The sequence below is a fragment of the Curcuma longa genome, chromosome 11 (assembly GCF_044706935.1).
Source record: "Curcuma longa cultivar G26 ecotype Majalengka, Jawa Barat chromosome 11, ITB_CL_G26_1.1, whole genome shotgun sequence".
Taxonomy (NCBI): Eukaryota; Viridiplantae; Streptophyta; class Magnoliopsida; order Zingiberales; family Zingiberaceae; genus Curcuma; species Curcuma longa.
Window position 1 is genome coordinate 31,250,837 of NC_133871.1, and position 24,343 is coordinate 31,275,179.

The window sequence follows — 24,343 nt, forward strand, 5'->3', positions numbered from 1 at the left end:
GTTTATAAAGCTTCAAAAGAAAGACTTTTTCCTGTCGTTAATGTTACAATATTTTTTACGGATTTGCACCGTATCCTTCGAGTTCTTACTCGTTGGAAATATTAGAACATTATATCATCATCATTTAGACATTATTGCACCATATTAAAGTGAGTGGGACCTGCTTGCAAGTTAAATTAAGATGAAGCACAAAAAGGACATTAGCGGATTGACGAAGAATTTCTCAAAGTTTAACCGTTACTAGTAGATTTTACCAAATTGATATAAGATGTTCTTCCTTTTAAGTTACCACATGAATTTACTTTGAATTAGAGAATGAGTTATTTTTAGCTTGAAGAGAATGATGCAAGAATAATAGAAGCAAATTTAATTTTTTTTATTAATTTTACTAAGTTAGAATTTAAGGATATTTTTTCTTTTATTAATTGGGTTATGAGTCTATATAAGTTGTGTTAAGTTGTTTTGAAATAGTTTTTGATTAATAAAAATTTACTATCATGTCATTTATTCTTAAACGTCAAATTTAATTATCTATCTCCTAGCATTCTACAAGATTTAAAAGATCACTTCACCTGAATCAATGAAATAAATAGTTATCTAGCTGCATCATTTAGGCTCGAGTCCACCTAATGATATGTGAAACTCCTATGTTATTAAATCATCTAACTAAATAATAAAAGGTAAATCATTCAGAAGAAAACAGGGTTCAGATCCGAATCAGAAACATTCATTTATTGAAAATAAAGGTCATTTATTCAAAAGTAGCTTACATTAAAGAGCCATTTACTAAGATAAACAGTGCCCATTTATTCCCTTTTACTGGCAACGCTACGCACTGTGGTCTACTGCGATCGCTCTGTCAATAAATTACACCACTTAAAAATCGAAACGTGAACCCAAAAAATTAAAATATTAGAAAACTTTAAATGCTTTTATTAATGACACTGCATTTTCATCCAGCTCAACTAGCACAGAGAAAACATAGTGCGAAAGATCAAACTCACCCTCAGCAAATTTGACCTTCAACATGAAGCTCAGACAAGAAAGCAGATAAAACTGCAGTTTTGGTAGTAATGAGTTGGACTCATTTACACGCCTATTACTGCCAATATGCACAAAACATTGTTTCATGGCATATTTATTGTAAATGCATTATTAGCTGCCGACCGGAAATGATTTGTTTATCCCGAAACAATCAATACTCACAGAGGCCGCAATTTATGCTGCTTCTACCCTATCTTTAAATTCCATTAAAGCCTCCAGCTTTTCTCTTTGTCTCAGTTATGCAAATACTCACTCACGGGCACGAAGGAAATTGTGACGTGCCGGAGGGAAACAACAAAGACAAACAAAATCAGTGTGTTGAGTCGATGTAAAGTCATCAACTTGTTATATAATGACATGAAGAGGTGCATCGCTAGCCTACACACTTTGGAGGACTGCATCAGCCAATAGAGCCTACCTTTGGTCTTTAAGGTGGAAGCTCTCCTCTTGTCTCCACCATGCCGCTCTTCTTTTATAGGAACCTCTACGTTCCACTTGCAGCAATCATGCAATTCAACTGAGTGCAGTGCAGTAGAGTAAACTAAGGTAATTAATCTCGTTCTTCTCCTCCAGGAGGCTGGATAAAATTAAGATGAGCCGCAACGATAGAAAGAACCCGAGGACGGAGCTGAAGCTGAACATATCTCCAAAGCAAATGAGGGCTAGAGGTGGGCCATCGACAAGGATGGTGGTGGAGGAGGATGAAGATTCCTCGTCGTCATCACCATCGATTTCACCGCCGAGCTCGTGCGTGTCATCTGAGGAGGAACAAAAGTCCAACAGCCCGGAGGCAACATCAATGGTGCTTGCCGGGTGTCCTCGGTGCCTCATGTATGTGATGCTGTCGGAGATGGAACCCAAATGCCCCAAGTGCCAAAGCACACTTCTGCTTGACTTCCAACATGACAACAACAGGAGAAACTGAGCTGATGCTGCTGTCCTTAGGTGCATGCAGGCACACAGTATGTCTGCTCTACCAGTCCTAGTTAGTTCAATCATTTTGTAATAGGTCCTCCAAACTTCTCTCTAGAATTCTAGCAACTCTCTCACGGATTCTATCTATATCTTGTTTGTGTCTTAGTTTTTGCTCCCTCCCTAGCTTATTTTGTTGCTGAAGACAATGAATATCATCAGCGAACCTGATTGGCCCAAGATTTCAAATCAAAGCTAATATACCTGGTACTTTACAACTTAAAGTCTTCTAATTTTTTTCAATGTAATCAGAGATTATAAGTGTCATGAGCACCATCTAAAATGTCTATGGTGGAAAAAGAAAAACTCTCATCGTAGTGGCCATCAAACAGTTCCTAGTAAAACCAATTTTTTTGGTGCTCCAAACAAAATTTAGCAAATCTAAAATATTCTAACACAAAGTAGATGCTGAGTAGAAAGTTAAACGAACATGTAATCCAAATAATTTAAACCCACAAACGGTTTAGATCAAGTATTTCTCAGCTAGCTAGCAAGCCATAGAGTTGTTGAAAGCATTTAAAGAGAACGTTTACTTTGGATTGAAATCCCATAAATGCAAATAGTAAATGAGACAGTTGGGATTAACGAGAGTACGTTATAGTCAGATGAACTATGCTAGTTATGTTCATTTAATATAGAGAAATGATAGGTTACTGATGCTAAACTGTGGTAATAAAAAAAAAACTTTTTTCGTTTATTTGAATCAAGTTTATCTAAATCAAATTGATTTGACATCCTAAGTTGCTCTATGTTGAAGCACAAGAATCAAAGAGATAGAAAGTGGAAGTAGAAACGGTGGTAGTGTTAGAACAAAAAGGAGACTATTGGTGATGTCAGGGGAGTATTGGAGACGGGATTAGTATCATAAGCGTGAAGGAGTACAATAGAGAAATGTTGAGCGAGTGGCGATAGGGTTTCCTTGCCAAAGTGAACTCTACTTGGAGAAGCATTGTTCCGATGGCATATTTCACGACTAAAGACTGGCAAATTGCCTTGCCATACAGATATTGGCCTGCTAGTTGGAAGGGCATCATCTAGCAAGTGAAAGATTTGTGCTAAAGTGCAATTTCTTTTGAGGTCTCAGGCAAACTTGTTCCTAATTGCGATCGATGTAGATATTTGCAATACTTTCTACAGTGATGGAAAAGCCACATGCAAAGGAACATACGAGCACATGTGCATTACAGAGGCCATTGAGATTTGTCTCAACGCCCACAAGATTTTTTCGCCAATGAAATAACCAAATAGATACAGGTTCTTTCAACAGGTAAAGCATACAAATTGGAGAAATTATAAGATTTGAAAAAAGGAATCTGGTAAGAATGCCGCACAGCAGAAAAAATATCAATTGAATATCTGATTATCGAACAATGTGAATGCAGAGGTAGAATTCTAAACTTTCCAGCAGTAAGAGGAAGATCACTAACTCGTGCAATGGTATATCAGTTATGACAGTACAAGGGAAGCCCATATTAAAGTCAAACAAAGAGTCGAATTATGACCACGAACAATACTAGCAGACAACATCCGAATGGAACTAAAATTGCAGAAATTAATACTAAAAGACGAAGGAAAAGCGGCAGAGATGGTTTGATCGAAGAAAGAAAAGCACTCGATCGCCTCTAGGAATCAGGCGGAAGCTTCAAGTTCAATCAAATTTCGTGACTTAAAAGGGGAAAACAGAAAATCCAAACACGATTTCAAAACGTACCTGGCGGAAGCCAGAACCCTTCAGATCCACCACAATCGTCGCCGGAAATCAATCGGGCCGACCAATCAAGCGAGAGAGAGAGAGAGAGAGAGAGAGAGAATAAAGAGAGAGAGAGAGATTCGCGTAATTCTTACGGGAGTGAGAAAGGTGTAAGGTACGCCGTCTGATTGCCAATGGACGACTCGATGTAAAGAACCGTGAAGTCGGTGGGTCCAAAGGCGGAACACAAAGGGCGAGAAGGAGCCGTCCAATTGAGATCGAACCGTCTCAAATTGAGTTGGACAATTTACTTTAAAAATATATAAAAATAAATTTTTTTTAAAAAAAAGTGACTTTACATTCTTATTCCTTCCTTTCCCCTCTTCCATCGCTCTGATGGTGTTGCTAGCTACCCGTCCACTGTTCGCTCCTTTCTCTCGCTTCAATCATATAGGGTTTCCTAATGACTCTCGGAAACGGGATATTCGACGTCGTCGGTATGTTCTCTGTAGTTTTTGATTTGTTCTTTTGTATTTTGATCGTGTATTCTCTGGATCATCATTCACCGCGATGTGTGCAAGGTTGTGAGGATTTATATAATTTGATTGCCGTAAAACAGTAGCCTGTTATGATTTTTAAATGGGTTGACAATAGCAGTTGAATCTGGAGTTGTTTTCGGGTTGGAGGTTATATCAAAGTATATGAATCGACTTCATTCTTTTCCAAACTAAAATGTTAAGTTTGATTGTAGACACTTTTTTTTCCTTTCAAAAGTGCATGTTAACTTTTCTGACCTGGTTTGCAGTACCTCGAAGTTTTAGATTACTTGAAGAGCTTGAACGTGGAGAGAAAGGTATTGGAGATGGCACAGTAAGTTATGGGATGGATGATGGAGATGATATTTACATGCGCTCTTGGACTGGGACAATAATTGGTCCTCTTAATGTATGTCTTCCTCTTGATAGCAATTGGTTTCTTCTACTTAACAAACATAACATAGCTTATCATTGCTTTATTTTGTGCTGCAAAATTATCTCATTTGGTATATAGATCTTGCACTCTTTCTTTCATATTTCTCTTTAGTTTCTCTGTGTTTGGAAAATCTGATCAGAGAAGATTGGATTGGAGTTTTTGTTTGTTTGTTTTTTCCTTGCTACGTCTTTGTGTCTACCAATATTTCATCGAAGACATTATTCATTTGATTGACTATCCTAATTGATTCTGTCAGCTCTATTGAATTGGTAGGCCCTAGACATTTGCCTAGTTGGTTTTTTTGTCTCTTCGTGAGCTTTGGAGAAAATTGTCATGCTAATCTCTATAATTTCTTGGCATCTTTGCCTTCATTTGGGTGAATGGTGCCTCCATTATTGATCTTCTTCATGAGGCTTCCAAAATGTAAATTTTAGTTGATGATATAGCTTTCCACTAAGCATATCGTTTGGCACAAACTTAGATATCTTTTAAAATAAAATTGTATATCCAAAATATATAGTTTAGTTTTGTACAATTGTCCCTTAAGATTGTCATTTGTTAGCTGTAGATTGTAGTCTGTGTTTTTTTTTTCTTTTTCATGAATGGCTTTGATCATACTAATTTTACATTTCACATAATCGGAACTCTTATGCTAGTCCCCTCTGACAGCTTTACTCTATTCTTTAGATGACTGATTCTTTCACCATCTAGTTCCTAAGGTTTTAAAATGCCCTAAAAATGACTTAATTGACACTAATGTTTGTTACTCGGCATAAAGCTTAGATAGTCATCTTTAAATCAGAATATTAGCGCCAACATACTTGAGATGGGATAGTTTTGTAACTTAGGAACACAATTTGTTTGTTTTACATCACTTATAGTTTCTCAGTTTGATGCAGTTCTTTTTCCCATTTTCTTTTCCTGTCACAGTCTGTTCATGAAGGCAGAATTTATCAGTTGAAGCTCTTCTGCGATAAAGACTATCCAGATAAGCCCCCTAGCGTTCGCTTCCATTCTCAGATCAACATGGCTTGTGTTAACCATGAAACCGGAGTTGTAGCCTTCCAATCCCTTTTGCTTAACTTGCTGTCACCATTACTTTCTTCCACGGTTAATTGTCTTTCATTACTATCTTGATCCTTCGATGTTATCCAGGTCGAAGCAAAGGAATTTGACATGCTATCCAACTGGCAAAGGGAGTACACCATGGAGGATATCCTTACCCAGCTGAAGAAGGAAATGACTGCGCCGCACAACCGGAAGCTCATTCAACCTCCCGAAGGCACCTACTTCTGGTAATACAAGCTGAGACCCTAACACTAAAACCATTATAAAAAATGTCTCAAGGCAATCGAGTTTGATGTATTCCAGCTACTCCAATTCTGATATGTCCTCTGAACAAACTAAATATCCAAGTTTGACATTGTAATGAGTAGTTGCTCTGGTCTATCTGAAATATACTATCCAAACATTGTCGTTTACTTCAAATAACAACCCGGATCACTGACTAAATCTCTTAGTATTTTTCTTTAGCTTCTGAGATTGGCTTGGTCTTGCCACTAGATATGTCATACTCAATGATAATTCCAAAGGTGTCTTACAAACTGCATAGATCATTGGAATCTTGTAATTCTTTCTTCAATCCTGAATTTGGATCATCTAGTGTTGTTCAGGCTTTCCAAAAACCTTGGTCTTCCCTTGAGCCTTCATTTTTTCTCTCTGTGATGATTCAAATAGAAGTCTTTAACTCTCTGCGCTCTGTTGGAGTTATGCAATAATGCATCAACTTGACATTGAATTCTGACTTTGGGTTTTGTTCCTGTCCATCATTCAGGGACCATTTAACCTGCTGTTGTAATGCTGAATTTGGCCGATATAAACAGACCTCTGAATCATAAACGATCACCATGCTATAACTCTTGCCATGTGTCTTTTACAATACATTCAGATGATGATACTGCTGATAGCAAACATGTATAGTGATAATTTAAACCGGTTTATTCCTTGGATGAAATTAAAAGTTTACGTGATTGGACATGGTTAATTAATTGGGATGAATCAATGCCTGGTCTGGGAGCAATGATCGTTCCTATGCGTGCTAGCATTGCGTAGTCAGCCATTTCTGTGTCTATTAACTGTTGCAGTATTGCCATTAAATGGAATGATACTGACGCATCGTATGCCATTCATTGCTCCAGTAACTTAGTGTCCAGAAAGTAAAGAGTGGATCCTCGCTGATCTGAATGAAGAACACGCAATATGTGTATTAATGTTGTGTGTGATGATACCAAACAGGAGAAGGTGCCAAAAAAAAAACAAGTCGACTCACCCGGTTTGGCGATGAAGATCCAAAGACTGAAGCCTCAAGGTATAGACATAGTTACAGGGTGAAATAACGCACCTGGGCAGGCAGTGGCCTTGTCAGATCTACAGTCTACAGATGAAGTGACCAAGATCTTTGAGATGAGATCATGCATTCAGATAAGTCATATATTTTACCTAGTCTTTTTACATTAATAAGTTTGCGTGGAGAGAAAACAAAATTAAATTTGTCTCTGTGTAAGAGGACCACTACTATTAAGCTAACGTCCAACCAATGCTGGCCGTAGTAATAAGATCTCTGAATCCATGAACACTCCTGCATCCGCGTATCAATGCTGTTTACTTCCAGATTTCTGACACCCTAAAATGTACTCATTGAACAAGTTCAAAACAGTGGCAGTAACAACCACTGTTGACTGTTGGCATTAGCAGGAAGAAACTGTGCATGGTTCGCCAGTGCGTCGTCGATCGTAGTCCTGAAAGAAAAATAACATGACAAATCCCACACGCCAGAGACAAGAGCGAGAGCTGAAACAGGCACAGTTCTATTTCATCGATTTCATCGTTGCGATTACAAAAGCTGTTACATAGCTAGCAAATTGAGACGGTGGATCTACTTACTTAATCACACTTGAGCTAGCCTAATTAGTTATCTTAGTGACTACAGGCAGAGCTGAGCTCAGTTTTGAAGCAGGGGAGTTGGGTTATAATATGATGAGGTTGATTAGTAGTAGTGGTAGTGGGGTGGCGGGGAGGCGGCGAGTGGGGAGGGAGGAGAGAAGACGCTCCCGCGCCAGAGGTCGGCGAAGGCTCGGAGGATGAGGTGGTGGTGGCGGGGGGAGTTGAGGGAGAGGAAGCGGTGGAGGAGGTCGTTGAGGTCGTCCCACCCGTACATTTCCTTCTCCACGATCATCTGCACCATCGACTCCTTGAACTCGTAGTACGGCTCCGACGTCTCCTTCACCACCGCCACGCTCTCCCGCGCCGCCCGGCCCTCCTCCTTGCTCTTCGGTCGCCTCCTCCGGTTCCTCCTCTGCTGCTGCTGCTGCGCCGGATGCGGCGGCGGGAGCTGCGGCGAGGGGGTCTCCTCGTGGGAGGACGAGAAGGAAGGGTCCCACGAGGAGGCGGAGCGGGCGGTGGTAGTGGTGGTGGTGGTGGTGGTGGAGAGCTCCGTTGACTTCATCTTGGTCTTGGAAGAAGAAGGGTAGGAAGCAGAGGAGGAGGAGGAGGAGGAAGAGAATAAGAGAGAGGCCAGCCTTGACCTGCGGCAGTTGCAGCCGACGTCCACCACGACAGGGTGACGGAGGTGGATCTTTCTCTGGCTGTGGGAGGAAGACATTGTGATCGTCGGAGGAGGAGGAGGAGGAGGCGGCGCTGGTGCTTTAAGCGAGAGTTGACGATTACTGGATGGACTATCGAGCATGTGAGCGGAGGCATTTAAATGCATCGGAGAAGAGAAGGGAGGCGGGCGGGCATGTGAAATAGAAATCAATCAAATTAAAAGGGGTTAATTAAAAAATATAGTTTCTACCTGGTGATCACGTGGAGCCCATGGATTGCGTCTATCCGTAATGTGTTTCGATCGCCGTGGATCATGAGATCAACGGTTGATCTCGAGCAATAAACTGCATCTCATGTGACCGTTTGACTTTGACTAAAATATACATTTTCTTTTAAAAAAATAATCCACTGTACGATTCGAGTTAATTCGCCAGCTAAGGCTTTTGTTCAGACGATAATAATAATAATAAACGCATTTATTTAGCCGGCATTAATAGGGCTCACCTCCTGAGTTAAATATGCAATAAATAAAGGAGGGAAAATCAAAAGAGGAATGGTTAGAAAAAAATCATTTTTTAAATAAAATATTTAATTATTTTAAAGTGCTTAAAAATAAATATAAATATACTTAGGAGCCAACAAAAATATAGTTAATTATGAATCTAACTTTTTTTGGATTATTAAATAGTTTTGTTTAAAAAAAAGTAATGAAATATGAATGAGACTTGGCAAGAAGATACATGTTTTTGACAAAATACTAAGTTTATATATATATATTATTGTAGATGATATTTTTATTTTAAAAAATGTAAATGAGTCTATATATAATAGTAATATATGTCTTTATTTATTTATAATATAGTTAAAATATACACCTTCATTTTAGTAAAAAAAAAGTTAATTAAAATATAAATACTTTTTATTTAATTATATTAGATATTTATTTGGTTTTTAAATATTTATATTTTTCGTACAATTTTGTAAGTTATATACGTGAACTATGGAGGAACTATTGACGTGATCACGGGTGAAGCGCACCTTCACGTGTAATGATTTGGTCTACTCTAATACCAAATAATTTTAATTTACATATCGAAATAATACTATCTAATATAATTAAACTATATATTCAAAAAAATTCCTTTTTATTCTTTTTCTCCAACTCAAATTTATATAAACTACTCTGTTTATTTAGATTCAATTTGATTTCATTGAATTACGAGAGTTCCAAATTGAAATTAAATAAAATGTCAAAAATTAAATCAATTTTCGATTTCAAGCCGCAACGAGAGGGGACCGCCACCACTCTGTCAACCCTCTAGTGTAGGCAAAAATGGGCAGGACGAAGAGGAGTGCCGTGCTCCTCGGACCGTTGGATTCGTTTATATCGCGGAAGGACCGCTAATTCACTCTCCAATATATATATATATATATAATCATTTCCGCTATAAAATATAATTTTTTGTCAAAATTTAAAAATGTCTAATAATTACTTGACCTAATATATTCATCGATAATTTTTTATTAAATGTTTAAATAAATTTGTGAATAAACACAGATTTATGATTAACGAACTTACTGAAGAGGCATCTTATTGAACCGTGTGAATAAATTTGGATATTATCCATTTGACATACTCAAATTTTATAATATCCAAATCAAGTACCGTTTTTTCATTTATACCGCTCGTATCTCTTTTCTCAAAGTTTTTCTCAATTGAAACATACGCTATTTTTAATTTGCTAGTTTAATTCATATATAAGGGCATTGATGCATTAAAAAAACCCATAATAGTATATTGATTTTTCCTTAAAGTGATTCGTAATTCTCTATATCTATCAATCAATTTTGAATAAAATTAACTAATTAATTACATTATAAAAAATTAAAAAATTGATATTTTTAAAAGAATAAGAGTTCTAGGAATTTATTGCTAGTATTGATTAATGAATATCAGTTTGTGATAAATTTTATTAAGTCTTTATAAGTTTAAAAATTCACCACTATCAATTTACATAGTCAAATTTAGATCTAAGTGCATAAATATATTAAAGAGACTTCTAGAAGTATATTATTTTTTGTTTGAAGTGATTTAAAATTTTCTAAATATATGACAAAACTGATCGATAGGTCTACACCATTTGAAAATTAAAAAAATTAACATTTTTGGAAGCAAAGGAGTCATAAGAAACTATTAGTGATGTTAATTAGTGGATATCATTGTCTTAGATTTTATAATGAGTTTATGATAAATTTTATTAAGCTTTTACAAGTTTAAAAAATTACTACTTTCAATTTATGCAGTCAAATTTAGATTGAAGGACATGGATATATTAAAGAAGTTTTCAAGAGTATAATAATTTTAATTTGAAGTTATTCGGAGTTATCTATATCTATCAGTTAGTTTTGGATAAAATTGATTGATGTACCTACACTATTAAAAAAATTAAAAATATTTTAAAAATTTTATATTTTTGAAAGCTTATAATAACTTTGTGATAAATTTTATTAAAAAGCATTCATTGCTATCAATTTAATTCAATTTAAAGGCATTGATATATTAAAGAGGGTTCAAAAATATATTGAGTTGGTTTGAAATGATTCAGAGTTTTCTAGATTCACTAGTTAATTTTGTCCGAAAACTAACTGATAGGTTAAAAAATTTCAAATAAAAAATAATGTAAACTTAGAAGTTACTTAGCATATCAATATTGTCAAATCTAAATATTTCAATGGACGGAGAACGATTCAAGAGGAGAGAGAGAGGAGAAGGGATATACTCAGAAAACGGTACGTGATTTGGGTATCGTAAATTTGAGTACCGGAAATGGATAATATCCAAACTTGTCGACGCGGTTAGTAAAATGCCGGGTAAAGAAAGATTGTTTCGAAATCGACAGCGCGGTGTGAGCAACCAAATCCAAAAGAAACTCAACCCAAATTAATTTAATCCAATCCAACCCAACCAAATCCAACCCAACCCAAGCCCAAAAGGACAAGGACCGTTGGCTTCTTCCGCCGCCGTGGCCCCACCCACTCCCTCATTTCCCCTCCTGGCTCCTGGTTCCTTTTTTTATTACCCCTTCCGACGCCAAGCATCTTCTTCTTCCTCCAGTCGCGCCGCTGCCCTCACAATGCCGCCGTCTCCTCCACCTCTTCTTCTTCTTCTTCCTTTTCTTCTACACTTCCTCCTCCATTTCCTCTCCGCAGCCTCCTATCCCATCTCTCTCCCACTCCGCCGAACACCACTCCCGCCCCATCCCGACCCCCGCCACCGCCTGGCCGCACTCGCCTCAGCCTCTTACCTCCGCGCCTCCCTCCTCAGGAACCCTCGCCGTCACTCCTCCCCTACCCCATCTACCTCTCCCCTGTTCCCTCATTCCTACGGCGGCTACTCCTTCGGCCTCACCTTCGGCACGCCGCCGCAGGAGCTCCAGCTCCTCCTCGACACTGGCAGCCACATCACCTGGGTGCCCTGCACCGCCTCATACCAGTGCCGCAGCTGCTCCTCCCCCTCCGGCAACACCATCATCGTTTTCCTCCCTCGGTCCTCCTCCTCCGTTGCTCTCGTCGGATGCCGAAATCCCCGCTGCCTCTGGATCCACTCCGCCGACTTTCTCCGTTCCCGTTGCCCCTCCTGCAACAACGCTACCTCCGATTGTCCTGTCTCTGCGTGCCCCCCTTACTCCCTAATCTATGGTTCCGGCTCCACCGCCGGCCTCGTCATGCTGGAGACGATGGGCTTCTCCGATCGTACTTTCCCCAATTTCACCGTCGGATGTTCTATTTTCTCCGAACGGCAACCTTCCGGAGGCATTGCCGGATTCGGACGCGGCGCCCCTTCCCTCCCCTCCCAGATTGGCCTGAAGCGCTTCTCCTACTGCCTCATCTCCCGCCGCTACGACGATGACGCCTCCGAGAGTGGCTCCATCGTGCTCGACCCACCTAAAGAGGACTCCTCCAACGGCCTGAGCTCTACGCCCTTCCTCAACAATTCGGCCGCTGGTGCCGTCGAAGGCTCTCCATTCTCCGTCTACTACTACGTCGGGCTGCGCGAGATCGCCGTCGGAGGCAAGAAGGCCAAAATCCCCTACTCCGCCCTCGTCCCAAGCCCCACCGGCGAAGGCGGCGTCATCGTAGATTCCGGCACCACCTTCACCTACATGGCCTCCAACGTGTTCGATCCAGTGCTGGCCGCATTCGTCGACCGCGTAGCGGGACGGTACAACCGATCGAACGCCTTGGAAGACCAGACGGGCCTGCGTCCGTGCTTCGCTCTTCCGCCGCACGCGACTGACGTGGAGCTGCCAGAGCTAACCTTCCGCTTCAAGGGCGGGGCCGAGATGCGACTGCCGCTGGAGAACTACTTCGCATTCGTGAACGACGACGACGCCTCCGCCGCCGCCGCGGGGGTGTGCCTCACCATCATATCCGACGGCAACGACGTCGGCACCTCGAACGCCGGCAGCGGGCCGGCGGTGATACTGGGCAATTTCCAGCAGCAGAACTACCTGATGGTGTACGACTTGGAGCGAGGGCGGTTGGGATTCCGGCGGCAGTCCTGCCTGAGCAATTAAAATTCATCCCCGATTTAATTAACCGTGAAAATCCTTGTGTTGAATTGCCTGTTCGATCAACCTCCAACAATTCAATCGAATGATAAATGAAAGCTGGTAAGAAAATTGTTCTGGACAGTAGAAAACTTTCTTCTGTAATAAATGAGTTAACTTTGGGAAAGATGCCTGTCTTTTGGCACGCCATTGATATTCTAACTCGGGAGGCGTGTCAATGATTGCAACTTTTCTTGTGGCATGTTGCAACAACGCCAGAGTTGTTGTCTGTGCATCCGGAGAGACGACTATGCCGAAGCTCGGGACCAGTGGCGGAGAGAGGTATTAGCGACTTTAGTTCGGGGTTTTTTTTTTTCTCTCTATTTTTTCTTTTATAAAAAAAAATAAAATTTATCATCACAACAGTTTTACAGTTTACATAATTAATTTTATGATCATTTATAAAAAAAATAAATTAAAAAATTACAATGAATCACAATACAATTTTAGAAGTATTTCTTATCCTTCATTGATATTTCGATAAATAAACTCATATTTGTTATTAACTAATATGTTTTGGATCAGGCTTAGCATGACCTAGTTTCTATCAAGTTGTGGCTGTTAGAAGCTTTACTTCTGATACAGCCGAGCCGAGTGGCCGTCGAGTGCCGAGCCGAATGCTGAGTGCCGAATGGCCGAGTGCCGAATGACCGAGTGCCGAATGTCGAATCCCGAATGACCGAGTGCCGAATGCCAAATGTCGAATGGCCGAACCGAATGGCCAATCGTCGAATGGCCGAGTGCCGAATGCCCGAACCGCCGAATAGCCGAGTGCCGAATGCCAAATGGCCGAGCCGAATGGTCGAGTGCCGAATGCCGAATGGCCGAGCCGAATGGTCGAGGCCTGCATTCAACGCAGTTTCCTTAAAACAGATTCGTCCCTCACGACGGACGTCTATTTCCCAGGATACAATGACAAAACCGGATCGTTTCTGGCAAAATGTTGGTTGATCTGCTTGGGCATATTTTGCCCTGACCGGTCCGACATTCGACGCGCGCAGGTCGCGCTCGCACACAAATTACCTTGCGGGCAGTGCAATCCGGGCCCTGGATTTGCACCCCCTGCGCGCCCACGCATAAGAGAGAGCCTCTCCCCTTGCATTTGTTCACAACATTAATGCTTGTGATACAATATAAATCAACCAAGTAGCCCCTCAACTACCAATGTGGGACTAAACTCCTTCATATGAGAGTCTTCTCCATCCTTCCATTTTCATATTTCCATTCACATTTCCAACAGTGGCAAGCACCATTCAACATAGACACAGACTAACAAGTTAAACTAGGCTCTGGTGGATTTAATTTTTTGAGGTGTTTCTTATCCTTCATTGATATTTCGATAAATAAATCAATAGCAATACTTTAATTACAATATCTAAGAAAGACTCAATAGAAAATTATACTAATGTCACTTTTTCTCGATCTTAAAAAAAATATTAATATTATCTCTAAGAGTGTAATCCATTAGTAAAATACTTAAAAGAATAATAAGAGAAATTAAAATTTTAAATAAAATAAATATTTTAGAGATCAATTTTTAAACATCTTACAAGTCAATTTTGTGTGTAAATTATATTCTAACTTTACTCGGGAACTACATAAAAAAAAAATAAAAATAAAAATATTAATGACACGGTGCATTTATAACGAGACAATTTTAGTTCTTCGAGGAGGATGAGTATAGTTTTATGCTTTGGGAGTTGTTTTAACAGTTAATTCAAATAATTTTTAACATTATTTATGCAATCTAAAAAGATTCCTAAAATATTCGTCCCGAAAAATAATGTATTAATATGGCAAAATGGAACAACCTTTTTAAGGCCATGCACCGGATTTGTAGCGTTTCTTCAAAGCCACTTCTCATCACAACCTACCCAACTCTTAAATAATTATTAAAATATCATTTAACAAGCAATATCTCACACATTAATACTTAATTACCCTATTTATATGAATAAAAAAATCATAAACCTTTTGTAATTACTGTTAAAGCAACAATTACAATTTATTTTCTCATTTAACATTCTCCGTTTTGATCACGCAAACAAAAAAATAAAATAAAATGGAAAACAGAGAGTCCTCCGTTAGATGTCGACGCTGCATTCCGGGCTCCGCTGGAAGCGGAATCCGGAATCGCCGTCGACGGCGAACAAGGCCGGGCAGCTGACACGGAGGGGGTAGCGGGAGGACATCCATGAGCCTACCTTCCACCGGAGGCGGCCGTCGACGCGGAGGTGGAAGAGAATAAATCCAGCGCGCTCGTCCTGGGCGAGGGAGTCGGCCATGTAGGGGGCGAGAAGGGTGCCTCCGCCGGAAAGGTACGTCGACCAGACAGTGACGTCGCCGTGGCCCTGGTAGCCGGCTGGGAGGGAAGTGGCGGCGGAGACGCGCTGGGCGTCGTAGAGGAGGAAGGCGTCGAGGCGGTCGTAATACACGCCGACGCGGTCGTTGGGGTTGCGGGAGGAGAGAGTGATCTGGAAGACGGCGGAGAGGATCGGGGAGTTGCTGGAGGGGGTGAGGGTGAGGTTGAGCTCGAGGAGGGAGGCATCCTCGAGGCGGAATGCAGGCTTGGTGGGGCGGAGAGCGAGCCAGATGATGAGGACGGTGAGAAGGACGGCGATGACGAGAACGAGGAAGCCGACGAAGAGGCGGTGGTAGAGATGCCGCCGTTTGTCCTCCTCGTGGTTGCCGCAGTCCTCCGCCATGATAGAATACTGATACTGATTCGAAGACGCAACGGATGGGGAACTATAAACTAGGGAGAGTGATTTAAATTATATATTTATCAATAAACCACAAACGAAATATTAACTAACCTTGATCTCAGAATCTTGTATTATCGTATAATATGATACAATTCTAATGATTGTCAAAGTTTATCAATTTTTTCCCCTAATAGATCATTATAAAATTAAAAATATACAGTATGTTTATTAGATATGAAAGTTAAATGCAAAATGAAAAGGTAGAGTTCTCATGTTGGCTTTGACATATCACAGTACAGTATGTGTACACGATTCTAACAAAGAATGCAGACTAAAATTATAATATATTGTAAAAACAATGGGGTTTACGAGGGAGAGTGATATGTTTGGTATAACTAACAGAGACGGTAAAACAAACCCAAGGAGAAGCGTCTTGTTAGAAATCTTCATCATCATGTGCGGTTGGCATCCTCACTCATCATCCCCTTGAAGCTCTTGGCTAACCAAATTGCAGTTTCCCGAGGGGAAACCTTGTCCTTCCCAAATGGCTTTAACACTACAGCAAGGTCTTCCAGTCTATTGTACTGCAGAAGATCCGCGGATAGCTCTAATAATCCTTCGAGAGCTTCTGCTCTCTGTCTGAAGGAGTTCACGTCCAGCGTTTCCTTGGCTGGAGCTTCCTCTTCCTTTGGCGCATGGCAGTGTTCCGATGAAGCAGGTTGGTCCTCTGTACAACTTGATTTTGCTGTTTGTGAGCTAATCGGCCTCTCCTTACTGCGGCTCTCTGAAGCATTTGCTTTAAGAGTCATAGTTTCGACAAATCCAGAAGGGTTCATGCCAGTTGTGATGCTCCTCGTATCAACCTCATCTTGGACAACGCTAAGTAGCTTTCCCATGTCAATGTTCTGTACATTCTTCTCCTTGTTGTCTAAGATAGGTTGATCGCCACCAACTCGAAAGCTGCTGTGTCTAATGACATGAATGACTTCATCAAAAACTGGGGTCAGGTGAGGTGCGGTTGGTTTTTCCAGTGTCTGATTAATAGGGGCAGGGGCTGATCGAGTAATTTCCACAGGACAGCTCTTAGGGGCTGCTGAAACAAATGGCACGATATCTGTCATCGTAGAAAGGAGCTCTCTAACTGTAAACTCGTCGACACCAATTCGCACGACAGTTTGATTTTGCTCCGGTTTCATTAACGAAACATCATCTTTGTAGACAACATCTTGTTCAGAGATGGAGAAGGTTTGCTCCAGTAATGAACTTGAACTCATTATGTCATTGCTTGAAGTGCTGTTCTGCATGTCCTCTGCACTGACTTCGAAATTTAAAGTAGGTTTGCAATCATGCCCAGGACTCTCGGCTGATGAATAATCAAGTCTCACATTTGTACATGAAGATAATGACGAGGCTGGCCTATCTGATTCAGAAATTTCAGGCAGAAACATATCCACAGCAAAATCTGGTGTTTTACCCTGGGAATATCTCTTCTGGTCCTCGAATATTGTATCGAGAGAGTGCAGACTAGGAACAGGTGAAGCACATGATGGAAACAATTCATTCTGCACCTTGTCGACTTCTACTCGAGATTCTTGGCTTGCAACGGGTGGAGAACTTGATTCACCCAAATTGATCGCAATTGCACTTGAAGAAACTAGACAATCATCCTCGTTTTGGCTGTCAAGTTGCTTAGGGAAACGTCTATCCTCCTTTGGACAAATATCAGTGCCCTGATTTACTTTTGTAGGAGCACTTTTGATCCCACTAGTTTCAACTGAACAATGATTGTCAACAACATCAAGTTTCTTGGAATGAAGGATATGCTTTTTTGCCACACTGGAAGGTGGAGTCCTTTGCCTTGTCTTGGAAGGAGTTTTATCTTCTGAAATTTGTTTGGCAGGGTCTGGTGGTGAAACACCATCAATTTGGGCCTTGATCTTTGGAGTAGATTTAAGTTTAGGGAGCTGCAACATTTAACAATGTGGGATAGTCTGTAAATGTATAAAATAAATTAAAGACAGATATTTGTTATCTTACCTGCTGCTTAAACTTGTGTGAATTCTGGGCTCCTTTTTCTGAATCACCATTACTTTTGGCTGGTTCATCAGGTTGGCCCACATTAGATTTTGAAGTTGGATGGCCACTAACAGGTTCGGATTCCCTGTTTGGTCCATCTACGTCAGTTTTACGGTTGGATGGATCTTGTGCAGGATCACCAATGATTTTGGTAGGCAAATCAGCTTGGCCTTCTGAATTGCACTGTGAAGTTGAACTGCTGCTAACAGGCAAGAATAAGTTAGGTATTGGTTCTGGGTTAGTCTTGTGATCTGAAGCACTAACTTTAACACGTGTTGCTCTCATAGGGGATCTATGTTCTCTAACTTTCCCTTCCTCTTTTAGCACTGTCAGGATGCTATCCCCAGGTTTTGACTGCTTAGCCACAACTTTGGGCTGGTGATCAACATGTATTAACTTTGACGAATCTTTCCTCGCTAGTATTGCTTTGGGGACATCATTCCCATGTAATGAATCAAGGGGAGTGAACTTGTTACAACCTATTTCATCAGTTGAACCATTGTCCCCTCCAACTTCGTTTTGATGGCAGGTAACCTTTTGACCTGGACTATTGGTATCCCCCGAGTGCAAACTGTCTTGTGCAGGATCACCAATGATTTTGGTAGGCAAATCAGCTTGGCATTCTGAATTGCACTGTGAAGTTGAACTGCTGCTAAGAGGCAAGGATAAGTTAGGTATTGGTTCTGGGTTAGTTTTGTGATCTGAAGCTCTAACTTTAACACGTGTTGCTTTCATAGGGGATCTATGTTCTGTAACTTTCCCTTCCTCTTTTAGCACTGTCAGTATGCTATTCACAGGTTTTGACTGCTTAGCCACAACTTTGGGCTGGTGATCAACATGTATTAACTTTGACGAATCTTTCCTCTCTAGTATTGCTTTGGGGACATCATTCCCATGTAATGAATCAAGGGGAGTGAACTTGTTACAACCTATTTCATCAGTTGAACCATTGTCCCCTCCAACTTCGTTTTGATGGCAGGTAACCTTTTGACCTGGACTATTGGTATCCCCCGAGTGCAAACTGTCTTGTGCAGGATCACCAATGATTTTGGTAGTCAAATCAGCTTGGCATTCTGAATTGCACTGTGAAGTTGAACTGCTGCTAAGAGGCAAGGATAAGTTAGGTATTGGTTCTGGGTTAGTTTTGTGATCTGAAGCTCTAACTTTAACACGTGTTGCTTTCATAGGGGATCTATGTTCTGTAACTTTCCCTTCCTCTTTTAGCACTGTCAGTATGCTATTCACAGGTTTTGACTGCTTAGCCACAACTTTGGGCTGGTGATCAACATGTATTAACTTTGACGAATCTTTCCTCTCTAGTATTGCTTTGGGGACATCATTCCTATGTAATGAATCAAGGGGAGTGAACTTGTTAGAACCTATTTCATCAGTTGAACCATTGTCCCTTCCAACTTCGTTTTGATGGCAGGTAACCTTTTGACCTGGACTATTGGTATCCCCCGAGTGCAAACTGTCTTTGTCACTGCTGGAAAAACTACTGCTTTGGCTTTCAGACATATTCTGAGTGCTATGCGATGTGGACATGGGCTTCTCCCGCGGCCGGCCTACAGATGGAGGAACAGGACATGGACGGTATTGGTTGACATATGGTTGTAAATAAGGGTGTTGTAGAATTTCAGATGCCTGAATCATTGAATTATAGCATTTTTAATGGTGACAGGAAATAAATATAGGTGGAAATCATCAAGCACATCACACTGATAATAGGCTGTGAAATGGAGACACTTCAGGGCTTACTGTTGGCCGATTTTCTGGATTCTTCCTCAACATGCTTTTGATAATAGCTTTCCTGCATAAAAAACACGAGCTTCTGATGGCGGTTAACTCTCAGTAAACAACAGAGTTACTAATGAAGAACATAACCACAAAAGATGTATGCAAAACAGGCACTTACAGCGAAGAAGAATAACAAGCAGGAACTGGACCTATAGATGACCGATTAATCTTGCTTATCAAACCAGCCATATCCTGAACAAAAAAAAATCAGATACATCAGCCACATAAGGTTTGAAACTTGAAAGATACTTGTAGCTTTTACTATAATTTAGTTGAAGAAAGCCAGTCACTCTAGACTCGTATGGTACAAATAACACAAAAGGGAAGTATTTATTCCTATACTTACGATAATGAACACATCAAGAAACAACTTCCTTTTCGAAAAAAAAATAATGTCTTAAGCATCTTCCTATCGGGAAGAATGCATATCAGAAAGACAAAATCGCAAAAGGTAAAAAAAACCAGGTAATACTAATTTAGATATATACTTTTATACTTGGACAATCTGTACTATTGCTAGGCTGCAAACTGTGCTTAAGATCCCAATGCTTTAACTTCTAGTAGTTCTAATAACACAAAGTGTATTAGAGTACAATGTTATGGCCAAGGAGAACCAGTAAAAAACAAAAGTGTACTTGAGAATGTCTGGATGGCTGTGAAAGAACAAATCAAAAAAGAATGGATCAGGAAACACAAAGCAGACAAGATTAGATCAAGTTTCCTATTTTTCTCCATACATTAGAATAGATCAAGTCTCCCCTTTTTCTTTTTCTTTTTGTCTTTAATAAATCTTTTGTAAACCTATATATAAAGAGAATTCTATCTTGTAACTAGAATAATCCAAAAAAGATACAAATCTCTGCTATCCTTTAACCATATCAACTTTTTATTGGTATGTTAGTCTACTCTTCCAACCATCTATACCTAAAATTATCAGATTGCAACACAAACCTTACAGAGGCGCATCAAACAAAAAGAACTGCATTTTGCCACTTTTCAGGAATTTTGAACACATTCCGATTAACATAATTTTATAGAAGTAATGAGATGGTTAAAAGCCATTGTACAAAATTGTTTTGAAGATTTTGAATTAAGAAAAAAACTTCAGATCTTGCAATCCCACAATATGTTATTACTATTTGCAACAAAGTTTATGAGTCATGCATTCGAATGCACAGATAAATGCAAATTGCTAGCTACCTGCAGTCCTGGACATATAAATTCCAATTAACTTCTATAAGTCAGACTTACAAAAGCTTTAAATGCAGGTCGATGAGCAGCCATCTCATATACACAGCAACCTGATCAACAATTTCCAAATTAGTCATGTGCATACTCGACCAGAAAACATTTGGAGTTGAAACATGAAGCAGCCATACCCAAGGACCAGATATCCGACTTAAATCCATAAGGAATGTCTGCAAGGAGCTCTGGGCACATATAATTGGGAGTTCCAACAACCTATGAAAAATACCGCTTATGAGTTCCATCAAAATTTGCAAGCATCATATAACAAAAACGATTGTGTTAGTTGGGAGAAAACGTATCCGCTCAAGATTCATATAGCAGAGATTATCATATGACAAAACAGACTTCACCCACGATTGGTATCACATCAAGAAGCATCAAAATCAATAACGGAAGTACACTTGTTACATATCATGTATATATTCTGCCAAACGCAGATACAATCTGGGAAAATGAATTTACTAGCTCTTCGCCAATATAAGGGAGTGCTTAAGTTTCGAAAACATTAAAACGCGCATGTGACATTGGCTTTAGAACCAAGCTCAAGCATTTCATACTCCCGAAACAATGTCATTGTGACAAATTTGTTTGAAGAAAAAATATTAGTGTTATTATGCCAATTTTAATGACATCACTAAGCAACTCCACCTCTTGCCAAAACCTGAGTAGCTTGGAACATGGAATAAGAGAAGAAAAGAAAGGACCGGTAATTCTGAAATTGACTATACTTTGCTATTTGGTCCTTACATTCAAAGATAAATTAGCTTTGGCATACTAATTCTGTAAATTAGTTTAACAATGTACCCATGTCACATTTAAAGAGCTGACAATTTATTGAAGTAAAGGACATTCAAGGAATTAAGCACTTACAGAAGAAGCCAAATCATCAGCTTTTAGAGTTTTAGCTAGCCCAAAATCTCCTGCACAGGAAAGAAGACAAGGAAAAGTTTAAGTGCAAATAAAACAATTCTTATAAAAAAGTCTAAGCATGCTCAAGCTGCTAACCAAGGCGAACATCTTGATCTTTAGTGAGAAATGTATTTGAGCACTGCCACAGAGATGTGAGAAACATAATGAAAAGAATCAGATAAGAATATAAACAACTGAGTGCCAAATGTCACCAACCTTGAGGTCTCGATGCAAAACAAAGTTTGAATGCAAGTATTCAACGGCTAATAGGAGTTGGACAAACCACTTCAGCAATTTCTGGTAGGAAGATAACTTATCAGATTTTCACCTTTCCAAGAAATTTTTAGGCAGATAGAGAAAGATCTAGATGAATTTACTTTACCTCCTCTGGAAAATATGTTCCATTTGATCGTTTCATCAGCTCAGCCCTTTTACATTACACAGATTTAAGTCAAGCGAACCAACAAATTTACATCAAACGTACTTCGGAAAAAAAAAAGAGTAACAGTTGAAGGCTTACATGTCTCCTCCCTCACAGTATCCAGTGACAATACAAACATAGCAGCCCTATATTCGCACTCATTGATTAGACAAACGAATCAAAAGACAACCTATGCATGGAGTGTTCTATTTTAGAGTTCGAGACCTTCTCTACCCAGGCTTCCTTGAACTCAACTATGTAAGGATGCTGGATACGTGCTATAAGAGCCATCTGCATATGTTACACTCGAGAATTACAAGAAAGATCGACGCCTATAAAAAATAAAAGAAAGTAATGAAGCATCAACTCCACAGACCTCCTGGTGAGCAGATCGCCGGCAACGTTCAGTCTGTCTCGCTAGTCGAATTTTCTTTAAAACATATCTGAAAATAAAAGTTTGAAATTGACCATAGGACTCCAAACGAACCAATAGAGCAGGAAAGCTAGCTGAACGTACTTCTGTTTTTCTTGCCTATGATTCACAAGAATCGCAGCCCCGAAGGCTCCGCGGCCAATCTGTTCCATTATCTCATACTTATCCATTCTCGACTCCATGGATCCAACCCCCAAATGGGACGATGGCGAAACTTACTCCGAAATCAACTACACAAATCTAATCCCAGCTCAAGCTCGAAGTGCTCCGATTCATAGATCACATAATCAGATCTCCTCAAATTCTTCCCGCCACATCGAATCGAGAACTGAAAAAAGGAAGGAAAAAAACATTTAACTGCACTGAGATCTAGAGAACGAAAAACCCAGAGTAATCAATCAATCCCACGGCGACGAACTCACCTGGAGAAATCGATCTGGATCGTCAAAAGGGGAATTCTCGTCCTCGCCATCGACCTCCAGATCTCCCGTTCCTCAGACTGATGAATCTCTCCGTACGCTTGCCATGTGCGGGGTGAGTTCCGAAAGCAGCGAAGGACTCGATCGCGGCTCCCCCTGTGAGCTTCTCGATGGGGAGATGGAATGCAGTCTATCTATCGCCTTCCACTGTCGCGGGAGTCGGAGGATGGCGACGGCCGGTGAGTTGATGCGGGCTCCTTTTTTTTTCCCCTTTTTGCCCTCTTTATTAAATAGTCGTCGGACTCTATCGCTTCTCACTGGCACTGCATCGATTTGAATAGAAATGGCAACAATTTAAAATGGAGATTGTGGTTGGAGGGGGGAGGAATCATTTATAGCTGGAGGAGGGCGTCAGCTAAGCAAAGCAACGCCGTGAGACGAAGAGCTGTCAGAGGACACACAACAGCTTTTTTCTTTGAAAAAGCCTACTTGTCACAATAGAATTTCCGTCACAAATGTTATGATAGAAATCTGTACCGTTAGATTTTAAAATTAAGATTAAATCCTGATCGTAGATTGAATGGATGATTGTGATTGAATGAGTGATTGTGATTGAACGATCCAGATTTCCATCATAAATTTGTGACAGAAATATGTTATGACAAGTAGCATTTTACTGCTCTTCTCTGTGATTTTGGTTGGACTGATAAAATCGTGCCACGTCATTTAATTAAATTACAGGTTGAATAATAAAATCGCGCAAACATTAGATTCAATTATTTTGGTGAATTGACACGTGGCCAATTGAGCGGACAGGGAACAGGAGTTCCTTCTGCTATAATCGTCGAGTCCCTGAATCCTGATGGGTGCTGCTCCTCCGTGTCACGGCACTGCGCCACGTGGTGGGAGTGGCATGAACACGAGCTTAACGTGATCCGGCAGGAACAATAGAGTACTTCTTCAGCAAGTCAACGTCGTCAGGTGCGTGGGGCGGCTGGAGGTCAAACCTCAATGACTTATTATTATTATTAGTATTTTGCTAGATTAAATTTTAATAAAAATATTTTTAAGAGATTTTATTTTCAGTCGCCTTCGCTCGGAAGCAACTGTCGAGCATCTCACAAATGTGCTGATTTTGCTGTGGCATCCATTCGAAACACTAAACCATTGAAATGTCTTATCATTTTGCTTGACATGCTGCCCTATAAATGATTGAGATAACTCATATATATATTTTTTCTATTTAGAAATACAATACAATAATTCTACTATAAAGAGTCAATTTTTGAAGGATAATATTTTTATTTTTTTGTTGTTGTGCTTTCAGTATTATGCCGACTGTAATATCAATGACAGGTTTAAGAGTTGGCGGGTGGAACATCTGCAGACATTTGTGTGGCTACCAAAGCTGGCCATTTTATCCTAAAACAAGATCTTGTCACAG

General features: G+C 40.2%; 5 protein-coding genes and 1 long non-coding RNA gene across 6 annotated transcripts; 2 read left to right on the forward strand and 4 right to left on the reverse strand.

The window, feature by feature from the left end:
• Positions 1 to 715: 715 nt before the first annotated feature.
• Positions 716 to 3,800, reverse strand: LOC141840097 (uncharacterized). Its single transcript, XR_012602726.1, has 2 exons — positions 3,728 to 3,800; positions 716 to 856 (listed from the first exon to the last, which is right to left on the reverse strand). It is a non-coding gene; the product is annotated as an uncharacterized LOC141840097 (long non-coding RNA).
• Positions 3,801 to 4,084: 284 nt separating this feature from the next.
• On the forward strand, positions 4,085 to 6,178 carry LOC141839445 (ubiquitin-conjugating enzyme E2 variant 1C-like). The gene is made up of 4 exons (XM_074727190.1): positions 4,085 to 4,203; positions 4,512 to 4,651; positions 5,609 to 5,734; positions 5,834 to 6,178. Exons 1-4 carry the CDS (start codon positions 4,170 to 4,172, stop codon positions 5,975 to 5,977), a joined length of 444 nt encoding a protein of 147 aa, XP_074583291.1. The 5' UTR covers positions 4,085 to 4,169; the 3' UTR covers positions 5,978 to 6,178.
• A 1,546-nt stretch (positions 6,179 to 7,724) lies between these two features.
• On the reverse strand, positions 7,725 to 8,339 carry LOC141840096 (uncharacterized). The gene has a single exon (XM_074727990.1). It carries the CDS (start codon positions 8,337 to 8,339, stop codon positions 7,725 to 7,727), a length of 615 nt encoding a protein of 204 aa, XP_074584091.1.
• Positions 8,340 to 11,415: 3,076 nt separating this feature from the next.
• Positions 11,416 to 12,987, forward strand: LOC141841954 (aspartic proteinase nepenthesin-1-like). Its single transcript, XM_074730159.1, has one exon. It carries the CDS (start codon positions 11,416 to 11,418, stop codon positions 12,856 to 12,858), a length of 1,443 nt encoding a protein of 480 aa, XP_074586260.1. The 3' UTR covers positions 12,859 to 12,987.
• A 1,988-nt stretch (positions 12,988 to 14,975) lies between these two features.
• LOC141837577 (NDR1/HIN1-like protein 1) lies at positions 14,976 to 15,596 on the reverse strand. The gene has a single exon (XM_074724959.1). The coding sequence runs from the start codon at positions 15,594 to 15,596 to the stop codon at positions 14,976 to 14,978; it is 621 nt and encodes a 206-aa protein (XP_074581060.1).
• A 253-nt stretch (positions 15,597 to 15,849) lies between these two features.
• LOC141838950 (serine/threonine-protein kinase Nek5-like) lies at positions 15,850 to 23,137 on the reverse strand. Its single transcript, XM_074726583.1, has 15 exons — positions 22,903 to 23,137; positions 22,565 to 22,808; positions 22,424 to 22,490; positions 22,273 to 22,338; positions 22,147 to 22,193; positions 22,009 to 22,054; positions 21,843 to 21,923; positions 21,723 to 21,765; positions 21,588 to 21,637; positions 20,849 to 20,930; positions 20,721 to 20,770; positions 19,588 to 19,661; positions 19,431 to 19,482; positions 17,634 to 19,316; positions 15,850 to 17,560 (listed from the first exon to the last, which is right to left on the reverse strand). Exons 2-15 carry the CDS (start codon positions 22,660 to 22,662, stop codon positions 16,049 to 16,051), a joined length of 3,951 nt encoding a protein of 1,316 aa, XP_074582684.1. The 5' UTR covers positions 22,663 to 22,808; positions 22,903 to 23,137; the 3' UTR covers positions 15,850 to 16,048.
• Positions 23,138 to 24,343: the final 1,206 nt, after the last annotated feature.

What these genes read in the sequence shown, in the direction of transcription:
- LOC141838950 (XM_074726583.1), bottom strand. Translation starts at nt 22,662, where the DNA reads ATGGAGTCGAGAATGGATAAGTATGAGATAATGGAACAGATTGGCCGC. An exon ending in GGCGATCTGCTCACCAGGAG is followed by an intron (nt 22,339 to 22,423) that starts GTCTGTGGAGTT and finishes TAACATATGCAG; the next exon opens with ATGGCTCTTATAGCACGTAT. An exon ending in CACACAAGTTTAAGCAGCAG is followed by an intron (nt 17,561 to 17,633) that starts GTAAGATAACAA and finishes TAAATGTTGCAG; the next exon opens with CTCCCTAAACTTAAATCTAC.
- LOC141840096 (XM_074727990.1), bottom strand. Translation starts at nt 8,339, where the DNA reads ATGTCTTCCTCCCACAGCCAGAGAAAGATCCACCTCCGTCACCCTGTC.
- LOC141841954 (XM_074730159.1), top strand. Translation starts at nt 11,416, where the DNA reads ATGCCGCCGTCTCCTCCACCTCTTCTTCTTCTTCTTCCTTTTCTTCTA.
- LOC141837577 (XM_074724959.1), bottom strand. Translation starts at nt 15,596, where the DNA reads ATGGCGGAGGACTGCGGCAACCACGAGGAGGACAAACGGCGGCATCTC.
- LOC141839445 (XM_074727190.1), top strand. Translation starts at nt 4,170, where the DNA reads ATGACTCTCGGAAACGGGATATTCGACGTCGTCG. An exon ending in CAATAATTGGTCCTCTTAAT is followed by an intron (nt 4,652 to 5,608) that starts GTATGTCTTCCT and finishes TTCCTGTCACAG; the next exon opens with TCTGTTCATGAAGGCAGAAT. An exon ending in TTAACCATGAAACCGGAGTT is followed by an intron (nt 5,735 to 5,833) that starts GTAGCCTTCCAA and finishes GATGTTATCCAG; the next exon opens with GTCGAAGCAAAGGAATTTGA.